The sequence below is a fragment of the Diabrotica virgifera genome, chromosome 9 (genome assembly GCF_917563875.1).
Source record: "Diabrotica virgifera virgifera chromosome 9, PGI_DIABVI_V3a".
NCBI classification, from domain to species: domain Eukaryota; kingdom Metazoa; phylum Arthropoda; class Insecta; order Coleoptera; family Chrysomelidae; genus Diabrotica; species Diabrotica virgifera.
In genome coordinates, this window is record NC_065451.1 from 211,894,868 (window position 1) to 211,910,831 (window position 15,964).

The following is a 15,964-nucleotide window of genomic DNA, read 5'->3' on the forward strand; positions in this document are numbered from 1 at the left end:
TAGGAAAAGTTTGCCAAAAGTTGCAAAATTTCCAACTTTTTGAAATATGAAAATTTAAAAGGTGTACCTACCTATGTGTTTTAAATATAGCGTACAGTAGCCTCATTTTATTGAACGTTGAAAATGATTAAGAAACTGGAAACTGTAGTTATAATGAGGTTTTTAAAAATAGCTTCAAAAATAATGAACAAGTTTATGTTTTTAGTGTCATTTTCCAGGTAGTCCACATTTTCTTGGAAAAATTTCGGTTATATTGTTCTACAAATGCTAGGAAGCATATTGTATCAGGTATGTAACTGTTTGTTAATTATAATTAACGTTTTCTAGTGTTATTCATTGTCAAACTAAATAATTCCCTACCCTAGTGTTTGTATAATTATTATATTTTTAACTTAAGCTACGCGGGATCTGTCAAAAAGCAGATGGGTTTACATTTCCGTAAACTCCATTTCGCAGTCGTTAATGACAATGTTTTCACTGGGGACCAGGTTTGTCATTAGCATTTTCTTAGATATGTTAATTTTTAACCCAACCTGAGTAGTCCAGGGCGCATCTGTTTTGAGATGGACGTTGAGAGGTGACTCAATTTTTTTTGCAGAAATTGCTTGAAAATAACTTAAATAATAATATTTGAGTTATCCTCCCACTCAAAATGGTCCGGAACATTGTTTAAATAATCAAAATGTCAAAATATGAAGGAAAAATTCGATTTTATTATTGGTTTTTTGATTATAACCTTAAAACTATTCATTTCTGAGAAAAGTTGTACTGACATAAACGTTGCGTAATTAAACTTTCTACAATATAGAATTGGTTAAAAATGTTAAAAATTTAAAAAAAATAGTCACCCTTGTTGCAAAATAGCAATAATTGCGAAGAAAACCATACAAAATCAATTATTCGCATTTTAGGTTTTTCAACCATTTATGCTACACCTAGGACCTGCATATTTCACTCAGATTTTTATGATATAGTAAAACAACACTGTAAATTTCATTAAGATCGGTTTAATAGATTTTGCAAAATAAATTTTGCAATCCAGCTTTCGCAAAAAAAATTCATTTTTTTAAATGTTGCAGGACTGAAAATAAAGCAGAGAGCAAGTTGAATATTTTTTCGATTATAGAAGTGTACTGTACCTTTCATTTGCAATTTGCAAAATTAAAATCGATTAATTACCAAGGCGTCAGCAAATTTTTTAAATAAACATTAATTTTTGGTGCTACGTGCAGGACAGCGGTGTTCGATTTACACAAGTTGATTCCACCAAAATTTCTTCCAATCTTTATCTAATATATTATTTTCTTACTCTATATTTTGTTGTATTTTAATATTTTAATTCCACAAAAATCAAACTAATTTTATTATTGTTTGTGAAATATTGTTTAAACAATTGCAGATGTTTAAAAATAATAAACTTTTATTCTCTAAGTTAAAATATATGAACAAAGAAAGTTTTGGCTAAAAAAAGTGTTATTTCAAAGGATAGAGTATGTGTTTTTATTTTGCAATAAACAAATTTATTTATTTATATCGAAATGTAATAAAAATTAAAATGTATCAATCATTATCAAAGGTCATTGGGATGCCCAATCAGAGCAAACTATCCGCTGTCCTGCACGCAGCACCAATAATTAATGTTTATTTAAAAAAATTCCTGACGCCGTGGTTGTTAATCGATTTTAGTTTTGCAAATTGCAAATAAAAGTTACAGTACACTTCTATAAGCAAAACAAATTTCAACTTGCTATCTGCTTTATTTTCAGTTCTGTAACATTTTGAAAAAATGAATTTTTTTGCGAAAGCTGGATTGCAAAATTTATTTTGCAAAATCTATTGAATTGATCTTAATGAAATTTACAGTAGTTTTACTGTATCATAAAGTTTTTCTGGGTGAAATAAGAAGGTCCTAATAAGTGTAGCAAAAATGGTTGAAAAATGTAAAATGCGAATACTTGTTTTTGTATGGTTTTTTCGCAATTATTGCTATTTTGCAACAAGGGTGACTATTTTTTAAATTTATAACCAATTCTATATTGTAGAAAATTTAATTACTCAACTTTTATGTTAGTACAACTTTTCTCGAAAATAAATACTTTTAAAGTTACCTATAATAAAAAAACCAAGAAAAAAATCGAATTTTTCCTTCATTTTTGACATTTTGATTATTTAAACAATGTTCCGGACCTTTTTGAGAGGAAGGATAACTCAAATATTATTATTTGAGTTATTTTCAAGCATTTTCTACAAAAAAATTTGAGTCATCTCTCAACGTCCAAATGTACTAATATTTTTACAGATGCGCCCTGGTCTAGAGAGCATATTCAGCTTAGGAAATCTTCATAATACGACTGAAATGTGTGCTAAATTTCGTTCTTCTGCTTTAAGTGTCGTCTCCTAATCGGAGGTTGGATATCATCAGCACTATCTTTACTCTATCTACCTCTGCTCTAAAGAGTTCTATAGAACTGCGTTTAAATCAGTGCCTTTAATTCTTAAACCATGACACTCTCCTTCTTCCTATACTCCTTCCGCCTCTTTTCTTTCCCTGTACATGCCTGTACTATCAGTCTTAGCATTTTATATCGCTGTCCCCTCATTACGTGTCCCAGATATTGTAATTTTCTTATTTTTATTGTAATTATTATTATTAATATTAAATTTCGTTAGGATCGGTTTAATAGTTTTTAGATTATAATTTTGCAGTCCAATGTCTGCAAAAATATTGCAAATTTTTACAAAATTAAGCTGGGTCCACAATAAATATAGGTAGGTACTTTAAATATTTAAAAATTTAAAAATAATTTAAATAGTCTAAATTTTTTTTATGTATAAAGAAAAGCTAAATCTTTCAGATGCACTTTGAAGACTTGAAATCGGTTAACTATGAGAGCCTAGGGATTTTTTTAAAGTTAAGGTGGTGGTTAAAAACTCATTTGTTTCTATGAAGTTTTTTTGACTATTTAAAGTGCTTATTTTGGGCTCAGGATAATTTTGCAAATATTTTTGCGGCCCCTGGATTGGAAAATTATTATGGAAAAGCTATTAAACCGATCCTAACCAAATTTAGTAAACATTTCAGTTGTATTCAGGTTTTTCTAGGGGGAATATGAAGGCTGCAAGTTATGTTTAACGGGTCGAAAAATTTTAAAAGGAAAATCAATTTTTTGTTTTTTTCCCATAATTACTGCTATTTTTTAAAGTTAACCAAACTGTAAATCCGAATTTATAACAATAAAGTTTCAAATGTGTACAACATGTTTTTATGATGTATTTTCGGTGATCCAAACAAAATTGAAATTATGTGTTTTTGTTTTGAAAATATTGTGTTTATAGTTTTTCAGAAAACATCATTTTAAAAACGATTTCCGATCTGTAAGTCGAAATATCAAATGAAGTATGTATACATGCATATTTTGATAAATTGAATCATTGTGATAAATTTCCAAATAATATATTTTTTAAAAACATAAACATTTCTATTTTTTGTTAATTGTAACGTTTTCGAGTTACCTATTTAACCAATACCTCGTGTAAGTATATATATTTTTTAGACACCCGCTATAGGAAGGACCCAACCCTTCACACAAAGTCATAAAATCAATGTTTTAGCGCTTGGCGACTGAGTTACCCCCTTTATTCGGAGATCACGGTTTACATAACCGTGCAAAAATTCGGGAAAACATTTTAGATAGATTTAGTTAAAATAGTGAAAAAAATTAAACTATTTATATAGAAAATTAAATATTGTGATAAAAAAGAGACACTGATGGGATATCTTTGAGGTTTGGTGAAGTGAATATGAGGTCAAATTAAGGGAATATTGTTAGAGAAGGTTATTACTTTTTAAAATATTTACTTGAAAAATCATTTAATCAACTGTTTTTGGCTATATTTATTGGCTGAAAAATTAAGGTTAACTTAGGTGCCCAAAATGACTTGACATTTATTGAAATTATTGTGGTTATGATTGGTTTTTAGACGAAAAAAATCCATAAATTTGAGTTTGACTATTTAATTAATTCCAGTCTTACATTCAACAGTTTCTTTGGCATCTAGATTTCTTCCATCTTAAATACATGGCTTGTCCATTGAAGACGCTATTCGAGGGCATACTGAAATGAAGGTGGTTCTTTATATATAAATATGTATATATTATATATTTTATAATTGTATCTGATTCGTCACCTGTTGTTCTCATTTATAGTCCAGTATTCGTCTTAGTAACTTTCTTTTTAAGGATGTCTAGGGGGTTTACAGATTTTAAGTTATTGTTTAAGTTTCACATCCATAGCTTACTTTTGGTCTTTGTCTTTTTGCAATTTGTCTTTTTTTGGGAGAATCAACATGTTAATTTTCTGGCGGTTATATAAAATTGATGCAGCATACGTTGTAAATAATCTTCATTTACCTTCATTTGCGTCTTCAGTAGGCTCACCTATTAGAGATTAGTATTGCATCGTCTGCATAGCACATTATTTCAAGTTGAATCCCATTTGATATTCTTTTTTAGTTCTTACTTCTTTTATTATTTAATCCATGATCAGGTTGAACAACAAAGGACTCAGGGAATCCCCCTGCCTTTCCCATTACCAGCTTCAATTGGGTCAGTTAGTTCTTTTTCTACTTTTACTTTTATTGTATTGTTTTGGTAGATATTTTAGATAGTTTTTGATTATTTCTAGAGGCGTACAGTAAGTGGACAGTGGACATTTCTCCTGCGTACAGTAAGTGGACAACGCCCTTCAATTTGATACTATCAAATGCCTTCTTAAGATCCACGAACTATAAATATGCTGGTTTGTTGTATTCTAATGACTTCTCTTGAACCTGCCTCATTATAAATATAGCGTCAGTGCATGATCTTCCCGACCTAAAACCTTGTTGTTCTTCTGCTAATGTTATAATTTTATTCAGCTTGTTTGTTATCACTTTAGTTGTTAATTTTAATGTTGTGTTTAAATAATTAATTCCTCTGTACTTATACGGTTCTCATTTGTCTCCCTTTTTGAACAGAGGTATCAGGATGCTAGATTTTCATTCTTGTAGTATTCTGTTTTGCTCAATTATTCTTTGGATCAGCGTTAATAGTTGTTTGGTCAGATGTGGTCCTCGGTATTCTGTCGCTGTCGCCTCCTGGTGATTTTCTATCGTTCAATGGCCTTATTGCTTCCTTTACCTCTCACGCTCTCCCTCCTTATTGTTAATAGGATAACCAGATATCAAATTTTATCAATTATTCTAGGTAAGTAAAAAAATATGAATTTCGTTCAAGAGTAAAATACCTTTATTTCTCTGAATATTGAAAATTCTTATTATGAAAAGTTGTTTAAAATTAAAAACTAAGATAAACATGTGCAATTACATGCTTCTAATTAAAAAAAAAAATTATTTTACAAATTTTTCTCGAATAAGTACCCGACATCGTTTTTATTTATTACAAATATAATAACTCTTTTATTATTCATTTTACGAAAAAAAGTTATTCTTCATAAAAAGCTCTGCATGGTATAAAATCTAAGATACCTTCATGATATATCAACTCTTATTAATTTTATACGAGGTGTGTCAAAAATATGAATTTCGCTCATGAGTATTATAGTACCTTTATATTTTCACAATATTTCAATTAGAACGATGTAATTCGATCTAGCGCCTCAGACCGCTAGGCTATCTGACCGACTAATTGGGGATGTAATTAATTTAACAAATATTGACAATGAGGAAAGCTTTGCCGCCTTAAAAGAAGAAAAAATAGTTTTATAATGATTAAACTAATTTTCAGTTTTGCAGAAAACTTCATAACATTTTCTTCTTTTTTAACAAATTACATTAACTAAATGCCATATTTTTGTCATTCGCTACAGTTTTCCTAAGTAATTTTCCAGTAAAAACAAACCGTTCTGACAGCGTACAGAAAAATATGTTATGTCAACGTAAAATATAAAAAATATTTTGATTGTCCTTGAGAAAATTTTTGTATTGTTTGCTTTTGCCTTACTAATGGTAATTGCTAAATTATGACCGCGATCAAAATTTAATTATTATACCAGTGAGAAATTGGGATATCTATGTTGCAAATGAAGATATGGTATGGCTCAATGGTAAGCATATATTTAGTATCATTTACCATTTTTATTTCTAAAATTGTCGTCATTCCTATTGGTAGGGGAGCCCAACCCCAGAACCCAAATCCCAAGCGGGGATTTTTGCAGTTACTTGGGCGCGCCAGATTATCATATGGTGAGAAACCAGGTGCCCTGCAGATCTACCTCTACCATATATTGGCTCTTAACACAGGGAGTTCGTTAAGGGGGGCCCGAAAAAATCTATCCTTAAAAATACTCGAAATTGTCAGATTAAGATAAGGTAAGATAAGGACATGCAAAACAGTGTATATTTCAAAAATCTGACGATTTGAGTTAAAAATTTCACAAAAAAAGCGAATAATTCGCGAAATGAACGTTAGATCGAAAAACTAAAAAATACGTCTTCAATATTTTTCAAAAATCTATCGAGTGATATCAGACATGACCCCCACGGGGAGGGGTGGGAGGTAAATTTAAAATTTTAAATACAAATTCCGCGATATTCCGCAAAATAAACATTAGATCGAAAAACCGCAAAATACACTTAATCAATGTTTTTGAAAAGTCTATCGAATGGTACCAAACACGACTCCCCACGGAGGTGGGGTGGGGGGTTACTTTAAAATCTTAAATAGGAGCCCCAAATTTTTATTCCATATTTGGATTCTTTACGTAAAAATAAGCAACTTTTATTCGAAACATTTTTTTCAAATTATGGATAGATGGCGCTATAATCTAAAAAAAAACGATTGTTGGAAATGGAAAATTAAATTAAAAATGGAAAGTCCCCACTAAAATGGAAAACTCTACTTAACTTTTTTTGGTTTTAGGACCTACTCTTCACAACCCAATAGGTCCCCAAAGCGCTCGAGTGACTGCACATTTAGCATACTTCGCTCCCCTACTATACAGGGTGTAACAAAAATACAGGTCATAAATTAAATCACACATTCTGGGACCAAAAATAAATCGAATTAACCTAACTTACCTTTGTACTAATATGCACATAAAAAAAGTTACAGCCCTTTGAAGTTACAAAATGAAAATCGATTTTTTCGAATATATCGAAAACTATTAGAGATTTTTTATTGAAAATGGACATGTAGCATTCTTATGACAGGAACATCTTAAAGAAAAATTATAGTGAAATTTGTGCACCCCATAAAAATTTTATGGGGGTTTTGTTCCCTTAAACCCCCCAAACTTTTGTGTACGTTCCAATTATATTATTATTGTGGTACCATTAGTTAAATTCAATATTTTTAAAACTTTTTTGGCTTTTTTTTTGATAAGGCAGTTTTTATCGAGTTGCAGCTTCTTTTTTAACATGTTTACATAAAAATTTGATGGGGGTTTTGTTCCTTTAAACCCCCCAAATGTTTGTGTACGTTCCAATTAAACTATTACTGCAATACCATTAGTTTAACACAGTGTTTTTAAAACTTTTTTGCCTCTTTGTATTTTTTCGATAAGGCACCTTTTATCGAGATATGGCTTCTTTTTTAATATGGTTCAAAATATACCTAAAAATGTAAATCATAAATAAATTTTCATATATTACCAAGTCTCCATAATCGTACTTAATATACAAATATGTGGTGGATTTGACAAATATTCAAAATATCTCGATAAAAACTCGACTTTTCGAAAAAGTACTAAGAGACAAAAATGTTTTTAAAACATTGTGTATAATTAATGGTACTACAATAATAATTAAATTGGAACGTACACAAAAGTTTGGGGGGTTTAAAGGAACAAAACCCCCATAAATTTTTTATGGGGTGTCTAAATTTCACTATAATTTTTTTTAAGATACTACTGCCAGAAGAATGTCACATGTCCATTTTCAATCAAATATCTCAAATAGTTTTCGATATATTGGAAAAAATCGATTTTTATTTTGTAACTTCAAAGGGCTGTAACTTTTTTTATGTGCACATTTGTACTAAGGTAAGTTAGGTTCAATGGAACTATTTTTGGTCCCAGAATATGTGATTAAATTTATGACCTGTATTTTTGTTACACCCTGTATTGTCTTTATCTCTAGTTGAGGTTTGGCTTTCCATATCAATATTATCTTCTTCTTCTTGCTATTTTTCTTATCTTGCATATACCAATATTATTGCTATTTAGATGTCTAACTACCTATTACTTCTTCTTCTTCGTTAGATGCCGTGTCCGTATTAAGACGTTGGCCGTCATAATGTTTAAAATTTTCTAAAACCATTCCTCTATCGGCTGCGGCGCGAAATAATTCTTTTACAGTGGAACCGTAAAGATGAGAGTATGAGAGTTTCTTTCGACCAATCCATATCTTTCCCTCCACTTTTCCTTGTATTATAAGGCGAAGTAGATGGTATAAGTCCTGTAATTATGTAGCCGAAGTATTCTGAATTTCTTCTCTTTATGATGTTTATGAGCCGACGTTCTGAGTTCATCATTTTAACAACATCTTCATTGGAAGTGTGCGAAACCCACAATATTTTTAGGGTCCATCGATAGCACCATTAGCACCACAATTCGAATGGTTCTAGTTTGTTAAGCATTTCGGTTTTTAATGTTCATGTCTCACAATCATTTTAGGATAGTTATGTCAGATATACAGACACCCAAACTTATATGTAATCACTAGGGAGCGGATTTTATGCTAAATGCATATTTCGCATGTTTGAGAACTTTACTAAATTTTGCATATTTTTAAAGAAACATGCATATTTTGTGCCTATTAAAAAACATTTAAGTCCAAAAAAAATTTAAAATTTTTTAGTATGACACAAAATATTTCCCCGCACAGGCTGACGTATCTATTAATTCGAGAACTACCTGAAGAGGACGGCTCATTCACTGGGCAGATTGCAATTGCGCGCAGCGGTCAGGGTTCTCAACAGGGTGTCTAAGTTTTATTTACTTCTTATTCGTTTTGAACGAAAATTTTGCTAATTTTAAAAAATTAATTAATTAAAAAATTAATATATTATATATATTATATATTATACAGTACAATTTTCAAAGGAGGAAGACCTAACCCTTCGGTCCAAACCTAACTTTCGGGTATTAGAGTGTAGAGTACCCCAGGAGGTATTTGACCGCTGCGCGCAATCACAATATACCGCATTCACTGCCTTTCATTTTTTCTTAGAAAATACCCGATCTTTACACAAAGTACTTATATTGCTTATAGTAACCCGTTATAAAATGATTGTAGGATGTTAAAGTGATGAAGGATGGTTTACCCGGAAATCCGAATTTTATTTACTTTTATTATATTTAGTAGGTAGGTACCTATAATTCTGGTGATTCTTTTTTTTTTACCGCATATATATGCGCATATTTCATCAAAATTGATCGCATATAAATCCGCTCCCTAGTAATCACCATGTATTTCAAAGTAGTATTTATTTCTTTTGAAAAAACTTGTTATTGTTGCGAAGAATAAAGGTTTTTATTGAAAATAAACAAATCGATGAGACAATCAGAGTAAAGCTTGGTACCTACGGTATAGGTTATTTGCTTGTGTTGAAAATTGAACGAAAATAAATAAACTAACTTTTGCGTCCAAAAACGAAGATATGCGTCATATGGGGTTATAGAACTTACAACGGGGAAAGATTATTGGTCTTGTGGAGAAAGTAATGTTCTCAGAGAGACATAGCTGTAGAGCTAGGCGTAACACAGGGCGTTCTGTCCAAAACCTATGCTAGGTAACAGGACTAAGAAAGCTCAAAATAAAGCAAGGGAAAGTCGCCAAAAAGCAATAACGGCTCGCCACGATCGTTTACTTGTCCATTCAGCTAGAAGACACCCAACCATCTTACCTGCAGCTCCAAAGGCAGCTTTTGGAAGCTATAGGTGTAACTCTTTCAGTTGAAACGTTAAGAAGAAGAGTTCGTGCCAAGAAGTATACAGCAGGAGACAGTTTTGATCTCACGAGTTATCCAAGAAGCACAAGATAGATTGCCTAAATTGGTGTCTTCACCACCAAAACTAGAACATTGGGAATTGACAAAATGTGCTATTTTCAGAAAAAGTCAGGATTTGTGTAAAATCAGATGACCCACGAAATCGTATACTTAGAGGTCGAGGAAGACAAGCAAGAACGAAAACTGTCAGATCTGTTCACAAATATACAAGAGGAAGTGTAATGATCTGGAGAGGAATTGTGATCCGTAAAAACCCCTTTCATTTTCATCCAATCAACTTTAACTGTTCACAGGTATGTTGTTAACCTGTAGTTAGGCTCTGGAGAGGTGCAACAGAAGAAAATTTAATTTTCTTACATGATAATGGACTTCCACATACCATTAGAGTGACTAGAGACATCATTGAAGCAGAAGGTATCCCTTGTTTGGAGTGGCCTGCTTGCTCACCCGAGCTTAACCCTATAGAGAATTTGTGCAATATGCTTAAAAGAAAAATTAGAGCTAGCCAGAATAATCCACAAAACACCTCACGGTTAGTACAAGCTCTTCTTGAAGGATGGAGCAACCTACCACAACAACATGTTGATAATTTGATTAGGAGCGTGCCCATGCAAACTGAAGCTTGCATAAGGACTAGAGGTGATAACACTGACTACAAAAAAAAAAAAAACAAAAAAAAAATAAAAGCAATTTAAACATAATTTGTTTTCCATTGAATTTTTTTATGCTATTAACTTGAAAACCACTAATTTCAATTTGTTTGTTAAATACTTTATTGTTGTATTTAATTGTTATGAATTTGTTATTAAATTGCTTTAAAATAAATATTGTTTGACTTTGTGTGTTCGTTTTTTCAAATTTGCACGAAACAATAAGAAATACGCTGTGTCTAGGTACACGCTAACGTGTACGCAAATAAAAAAAGTTAGGTACACGCGAAAAGTCATCAATTCAGTGACGTCACTATTTAGCGTGCACTGATACTGGTTTTTTGCATACACGCTAACTTGAGCCACGTGTATGCTGTGGTAAGTATATACCGCGAGTGTTGAGTGTTGGAATTTGTCTAATCGCGTTGTGTTCACATTTTAATATTGATTAGTAAAGAGTTTCTTTCTTTTTATTTGTTTAGTGTTTTTTTTAAATTAACTATGGAATGTGGGCAATTATTTAATTCTTTTAATGAGTTTAACATTATTTTAAAACAGTATGAAAAAGATAAGAGACGAAAATTCATGATTAACGGTAGCAGAAGTATTAAGATAAAAGATACAGGGCGATTGATTAGTGTGATAAAGCTCAGTAGACCGGCTATAGTAATAGATAGCAATAAAATTTAATAACAAAAATTGTAGGAAACTTTGAGCTTCATATTACAAAATTAGTTAAAATGTTACAGGGCGTTCGATAACATAGTGGCAGACCAAACTTATGTTTTTTTAAATGGAACACCCTATATTTTATTTTATATTCGAAATCTTCTTAACTTCCCCATCACAAAAATATAAAGGTTTATTATGTTATATAGGATATTTACCAATATTAACATATTTTCTATGAAAATGGTAACAAGTTCAATTCCCTGTATAATATAAATAGAAATAAACACAACAGCATTGGTTTATAGTTTATAAACTGGTATAATTAACTTACGTAGTAAACAAATCTTTAACAATATTTTGTACATTTCATGTCAACTAAAATTTATTTCGCTAACGTGAATATAATACTTTTATATACACATTGATTTATTACATTATAAAGTTTGAAACATTTGAATAGTTCTGCTTCCCTTCCCCTCTCCTTATAATATCAAATATTTTTCTATCAAACAAACAATAAACATATCGATACCTCAGTTCAATAGCGTAACAAGTCAAAAAAATTCAAATTTTAGTTATTGCAATCATGGCATTCGTCATACATATCTCTACCAATTTCAATATTGAAATAAGTCGAAATTCGTCTTTTAGTTCGTAGAGGGCGTAATCAATTTATGTAACAACTCCTTTATAAATGTTTTAGCTCAAAAGTGTAACAATTTGACTTGTTACAGTATTGAGCAAGAAGGATTATTGTTTCAATGTGACACGCGACACACGGTTTCTTAGTTGTTACATCTTTATTTAAAAATGAGTGAATTTAAATTAACTAATATGACCAAAACGCTTTTTAACTACCGTGGTGCATTCATCTTACATTTGGCAAGAACCAGAGTTCAAGAAATCAACGAAAATGCATCGGTCATAAAGTTATTCACATTTCCAAAAAAGACCAATGTAACTTATGTACTAGTTACACAAATGGAAATGATGAACAAAAAAATGAAGTGAGAAGCAAATGAAGCGTATTTAAGTGAGAAAGATTTAAGCTGACAAGAAAACATTTAAGATTTGTAATCATGTGAAAAGGTTCAAGTGTTGTGATTCGATCTTCAAGCCATTCTCCCTACTTCTTGTGGTGAAATTAGTAGTCTCTATTATAAACGGAGACTGTCTAGTTACAACTTTACCGTGTTTGACATAAAATCAAAAATTGGATACTGCTTTTTCTGACATGAGGAATTGCAAAGAGGAGGGCCAATGAAATTGGTACCGGTATCTATAATTTTTTGAAAAGTGAAGCATGCAAAGAACATGTCATTTTCTACTCTGATAACTGCGCAGAACAAAATAAAAATAAATTTTTGGTTTGTATGTACCTACCTGTTCTGTGTGATGCATGTCGACAAAATCAAGACAATTACATACAAATTTTTAGTGAAAGGTCACACACAAAATGAAGGTGATAGAATGCATGCCACCATAGAAAGAGAGAAAAAGCGTGTTATTAAAAGTTGTCCAATTTACGTCCCTGCACATATGGGCAAGTATACTCAAATCAGCAAAAAAAACTGGGATTCTCTACAATGTGAATGAAAGATATTTATGATTTATAGTCACTAAGTAGCGAAATGGGTACCTAAAAATTTCAGTAAAAATACGGAAAAAGAAAAAGTTATTTGGAATGAATTAAAAATTATCAAAATAGAAAAAATGCACCCGAATATAATTTTTTATAAAACTTCTTATGCAGAAGATACTTTCAAGACTATTGACATCAAACAAAATAATAAAGAACTTAGGAATCAAGGAAAAAATAAGAAAATCCAGATAAAACCAGTCTTCAAAAAAGCCCTTCAGTCGATAAAAATAGAAAGGAAGATCTACTGGATCTTTGTAATGAAAATGCCATTAGACAGGTTTATTGGCCATTTTACCAAATTTACCGGAAAAAGATGGAGTAGAGGAGGGGCCTGACTCCGAATAATTTGTATTTATTTAATTTTGTTTCAAAATAAAAGTTTAATTTTCTGATAAGTTAATTTTATTTCAAATCCTATAATCGCCAGACAGACCTCGATTTACAAAAAGTAGCTAATTTATATCGTAATTCAAGAAAAAAGTTTAGTTCAATAGTGTAACAATGTCAATAAAGTTTAAATTTCAGTTAGTTTAAACAAATATTATCTAAATATTTTCATGCACTATAATGTTCTACAGTCCTATAAAACTAAATTACTTATTTTCGTTCATAAAAAATGAAAATTGAAAAAAATATATAGAATATAAAATACGAAATTTCTTTTTCTTCGTTTTCTCACATATTCTAATTTTGGACTTGTTACGCTATTGAAGTGAGGTATCGATATATCAAAATAGCGTGTACCAAAATATAAAGTCACTGCGTACGCTAAATAATGACGTCACTGGCTTGATGAAGTTTAATTCGCGTGTACCTAACTTTTTTATTTGCGTACACGTTAGCGTGTACCTAGACACAGCGTAAGACGCATCAAGTGATTCCATATAAGTTTGGGTGTGTGTACATATTTGCTTACAATTTTTTATATGTTAAGACTTTTCTTACTTCTTCCATTCTAAAAGCATAGCTTTTATATTAGGTACACATTTTTTGCTTTATCCTTCTTTATTTCCTTCGATTTGCCTTTTTAAGGCCAAAAGATGAGTTAAGTAAAATGCTACAAGAAAAAATACCTTTACAATCATAAAAATATTTTATAAATATACCTATTTAGATTAGTGTTTATTGTGTTTTAACCAAGTTTTAACACAAAAATAATAAATTATTAATCACAAATTAATTGGGGCAATAAATTAATTTTATGGAAATGTCTTAAACCATTTCAATAAGATTCTGAATGAGACTGAATTATTGATAACAGTAACAGTGTTTCAATATTGAATAACAGTTATGTGTTAAATAATATCGTTTATCTCTGGATGTTAAGTAAGTTTAAGACTCATACGTATAAGCTCAGTGGCGGAGAAGATTCATATTTTGTGTTTGACTATTTCCCGAAGTAAAAAAAAAATAATTTAACTCATTACCAGAATGACCTCAGCGCCAGAATAAAACTGCGTGTCTATCAAGCTAACGTGAAATCAGTTTTATTGTATTGATTCAAATTTTTTATAATAGCCTAATAAAATAAAAAAAAAAGGCAAAATGTAAATTCGTACAGGCTGAAACAAATTTTATATCAAAGTTTAAGTGTATACAAAAGATATTTTCAAAAAAGTATCCAAATCATACAAGGGGATCATTGTTTAAATAATTAAAAAGGGGTCATTTTTGCAAAAAATTACTTTTTTAACTGCTGAGGTCATTCAATTACTAATTTACTAATCAAAGTCAATAGGATTATTTTCTGTAAAGTTGAAGGGTAAATATTTCACATAAGACTTAGGTACTTAATTAAATTTGACCCCCTCTTTATTTAAATAATTGTATATAAAACTTTAAAAACACATTTGCCAAAAATTATTTTTAGCGTTTTAAATAAACGCTATAAAATATCTTTTTTTACAGAAAAAGTTGTACTATGTTACCAGTATTAAGCAAAAAAATTGGTCAAAAAATATTTAATATTTTTTGAGATATTGAATTTGTTTACTAAATGTTACTATATTTTCAATTGCAAAACGCGGTTGTTGCCAATAAAATATTCACCTGAATAAGATCTCGTTATTTTGATTTTTATCGATAATTTCGATAAATGCATTTATAAATTCAAATTTCAACGAAACTCCCCCCTAAAATGGCATTTGAAAATTATTCAAATTTGTTTATATTTTGTTTTTTTTAATAACGTCGCGGGAATTAAGTATTTTGAAATACCGTTTCGATAATTGGGTTCCTGGGAGTTTTTCACTAATTAACAAAATTTTTTTGTCGTTTTTTCTTCTTCTTTTTTTTCTTGGAGTTATAATACTACGGGCCCTTTTAGGGTTAAATTTCATTAAGAATATTGAATCTGTGAGCTGTAGATTTTTTACCTAAAAATATTAAGATTTAACTAAAATCTCTTAAATAAAATGTTGCTACTTACCAGCGGCGGCTCGTGGGTCAATCTTCAGGGGGGTCATTTTGGTTTGAAAACTTCAAACTGTTGATTTTTTAAAGTATTTAAAAGATCTTTTAGCATTTATATTTTAGATAAAAAATACAGACTTAGATAAAACTCAATACTATTTACCCTAGTTTTCCGAAAATTAAATTTGTCTTTTTTTAGAGTAAATCTTTTAAAAAATATAGGAAAAATGGTATGAACAGGTTATTGACTGATATATAGATAGGAATATTTATAGTATAATAAATTGTAAATTTATTAAAACGAAACTTACTTTAAATATTTTTATATTTTAAGTCAATTCTTCTATCCTTTAGTTCTGCAAAATAGTCTATGACCTTCTCATTGAAATTTGGAATGCTCTTGACAAGCGTTTTCTCGATGCTCAGCATAGACAAGGCACTAAGTCTAGGTTGTCCCATCGTATTACGCAGGAATGTTTTTACTCTTTTTAAAGTAGAAAAACATCTCTCACTTTCCACGGTTGTCATAGGGAGTGTGCACAAAATATTTAATAACTTCACTGCTTCAGAAAATGTTTC

At 30.4% G+C, this 15,964-nt stretch overlaps 1 protein-coding gene across 3 annotated transcripts in view; it reads left to right on the top strand.

Annotated features, from left to right (window-relative positions):
• Positions 1 to 220: 220 nt before the first annotated feature.
• The window catches only part of LOC114326104 (sideroflexin-3), a 62,272-nt gene continuing 46,528 nt past the window's right edge, over positions 221 to 15,964 (top strand). Inside the window, exon 1 of one of the 3 annotated variants that reach the window (XM_028274334.2) lies at positions 221 to 288. Coding sequence is in view for 1 of the 3 variants with exons in the window: in XM_028274331.2 (XP_028130132.1) it covers positions 6,089 to 6,104 (16 nt within the window). In the remaining 2 variants the exon portion in view is untranslated. Of the gene's footprint in view, positions 289 to 3,645; positions 3,836 to 5,947; positions 6,105 to 15,964 lie in introns of those variants that run through there. The other 2 variants (XM_028274333.2, XM_028274331.2) reach the window with 2 other exon arrangements.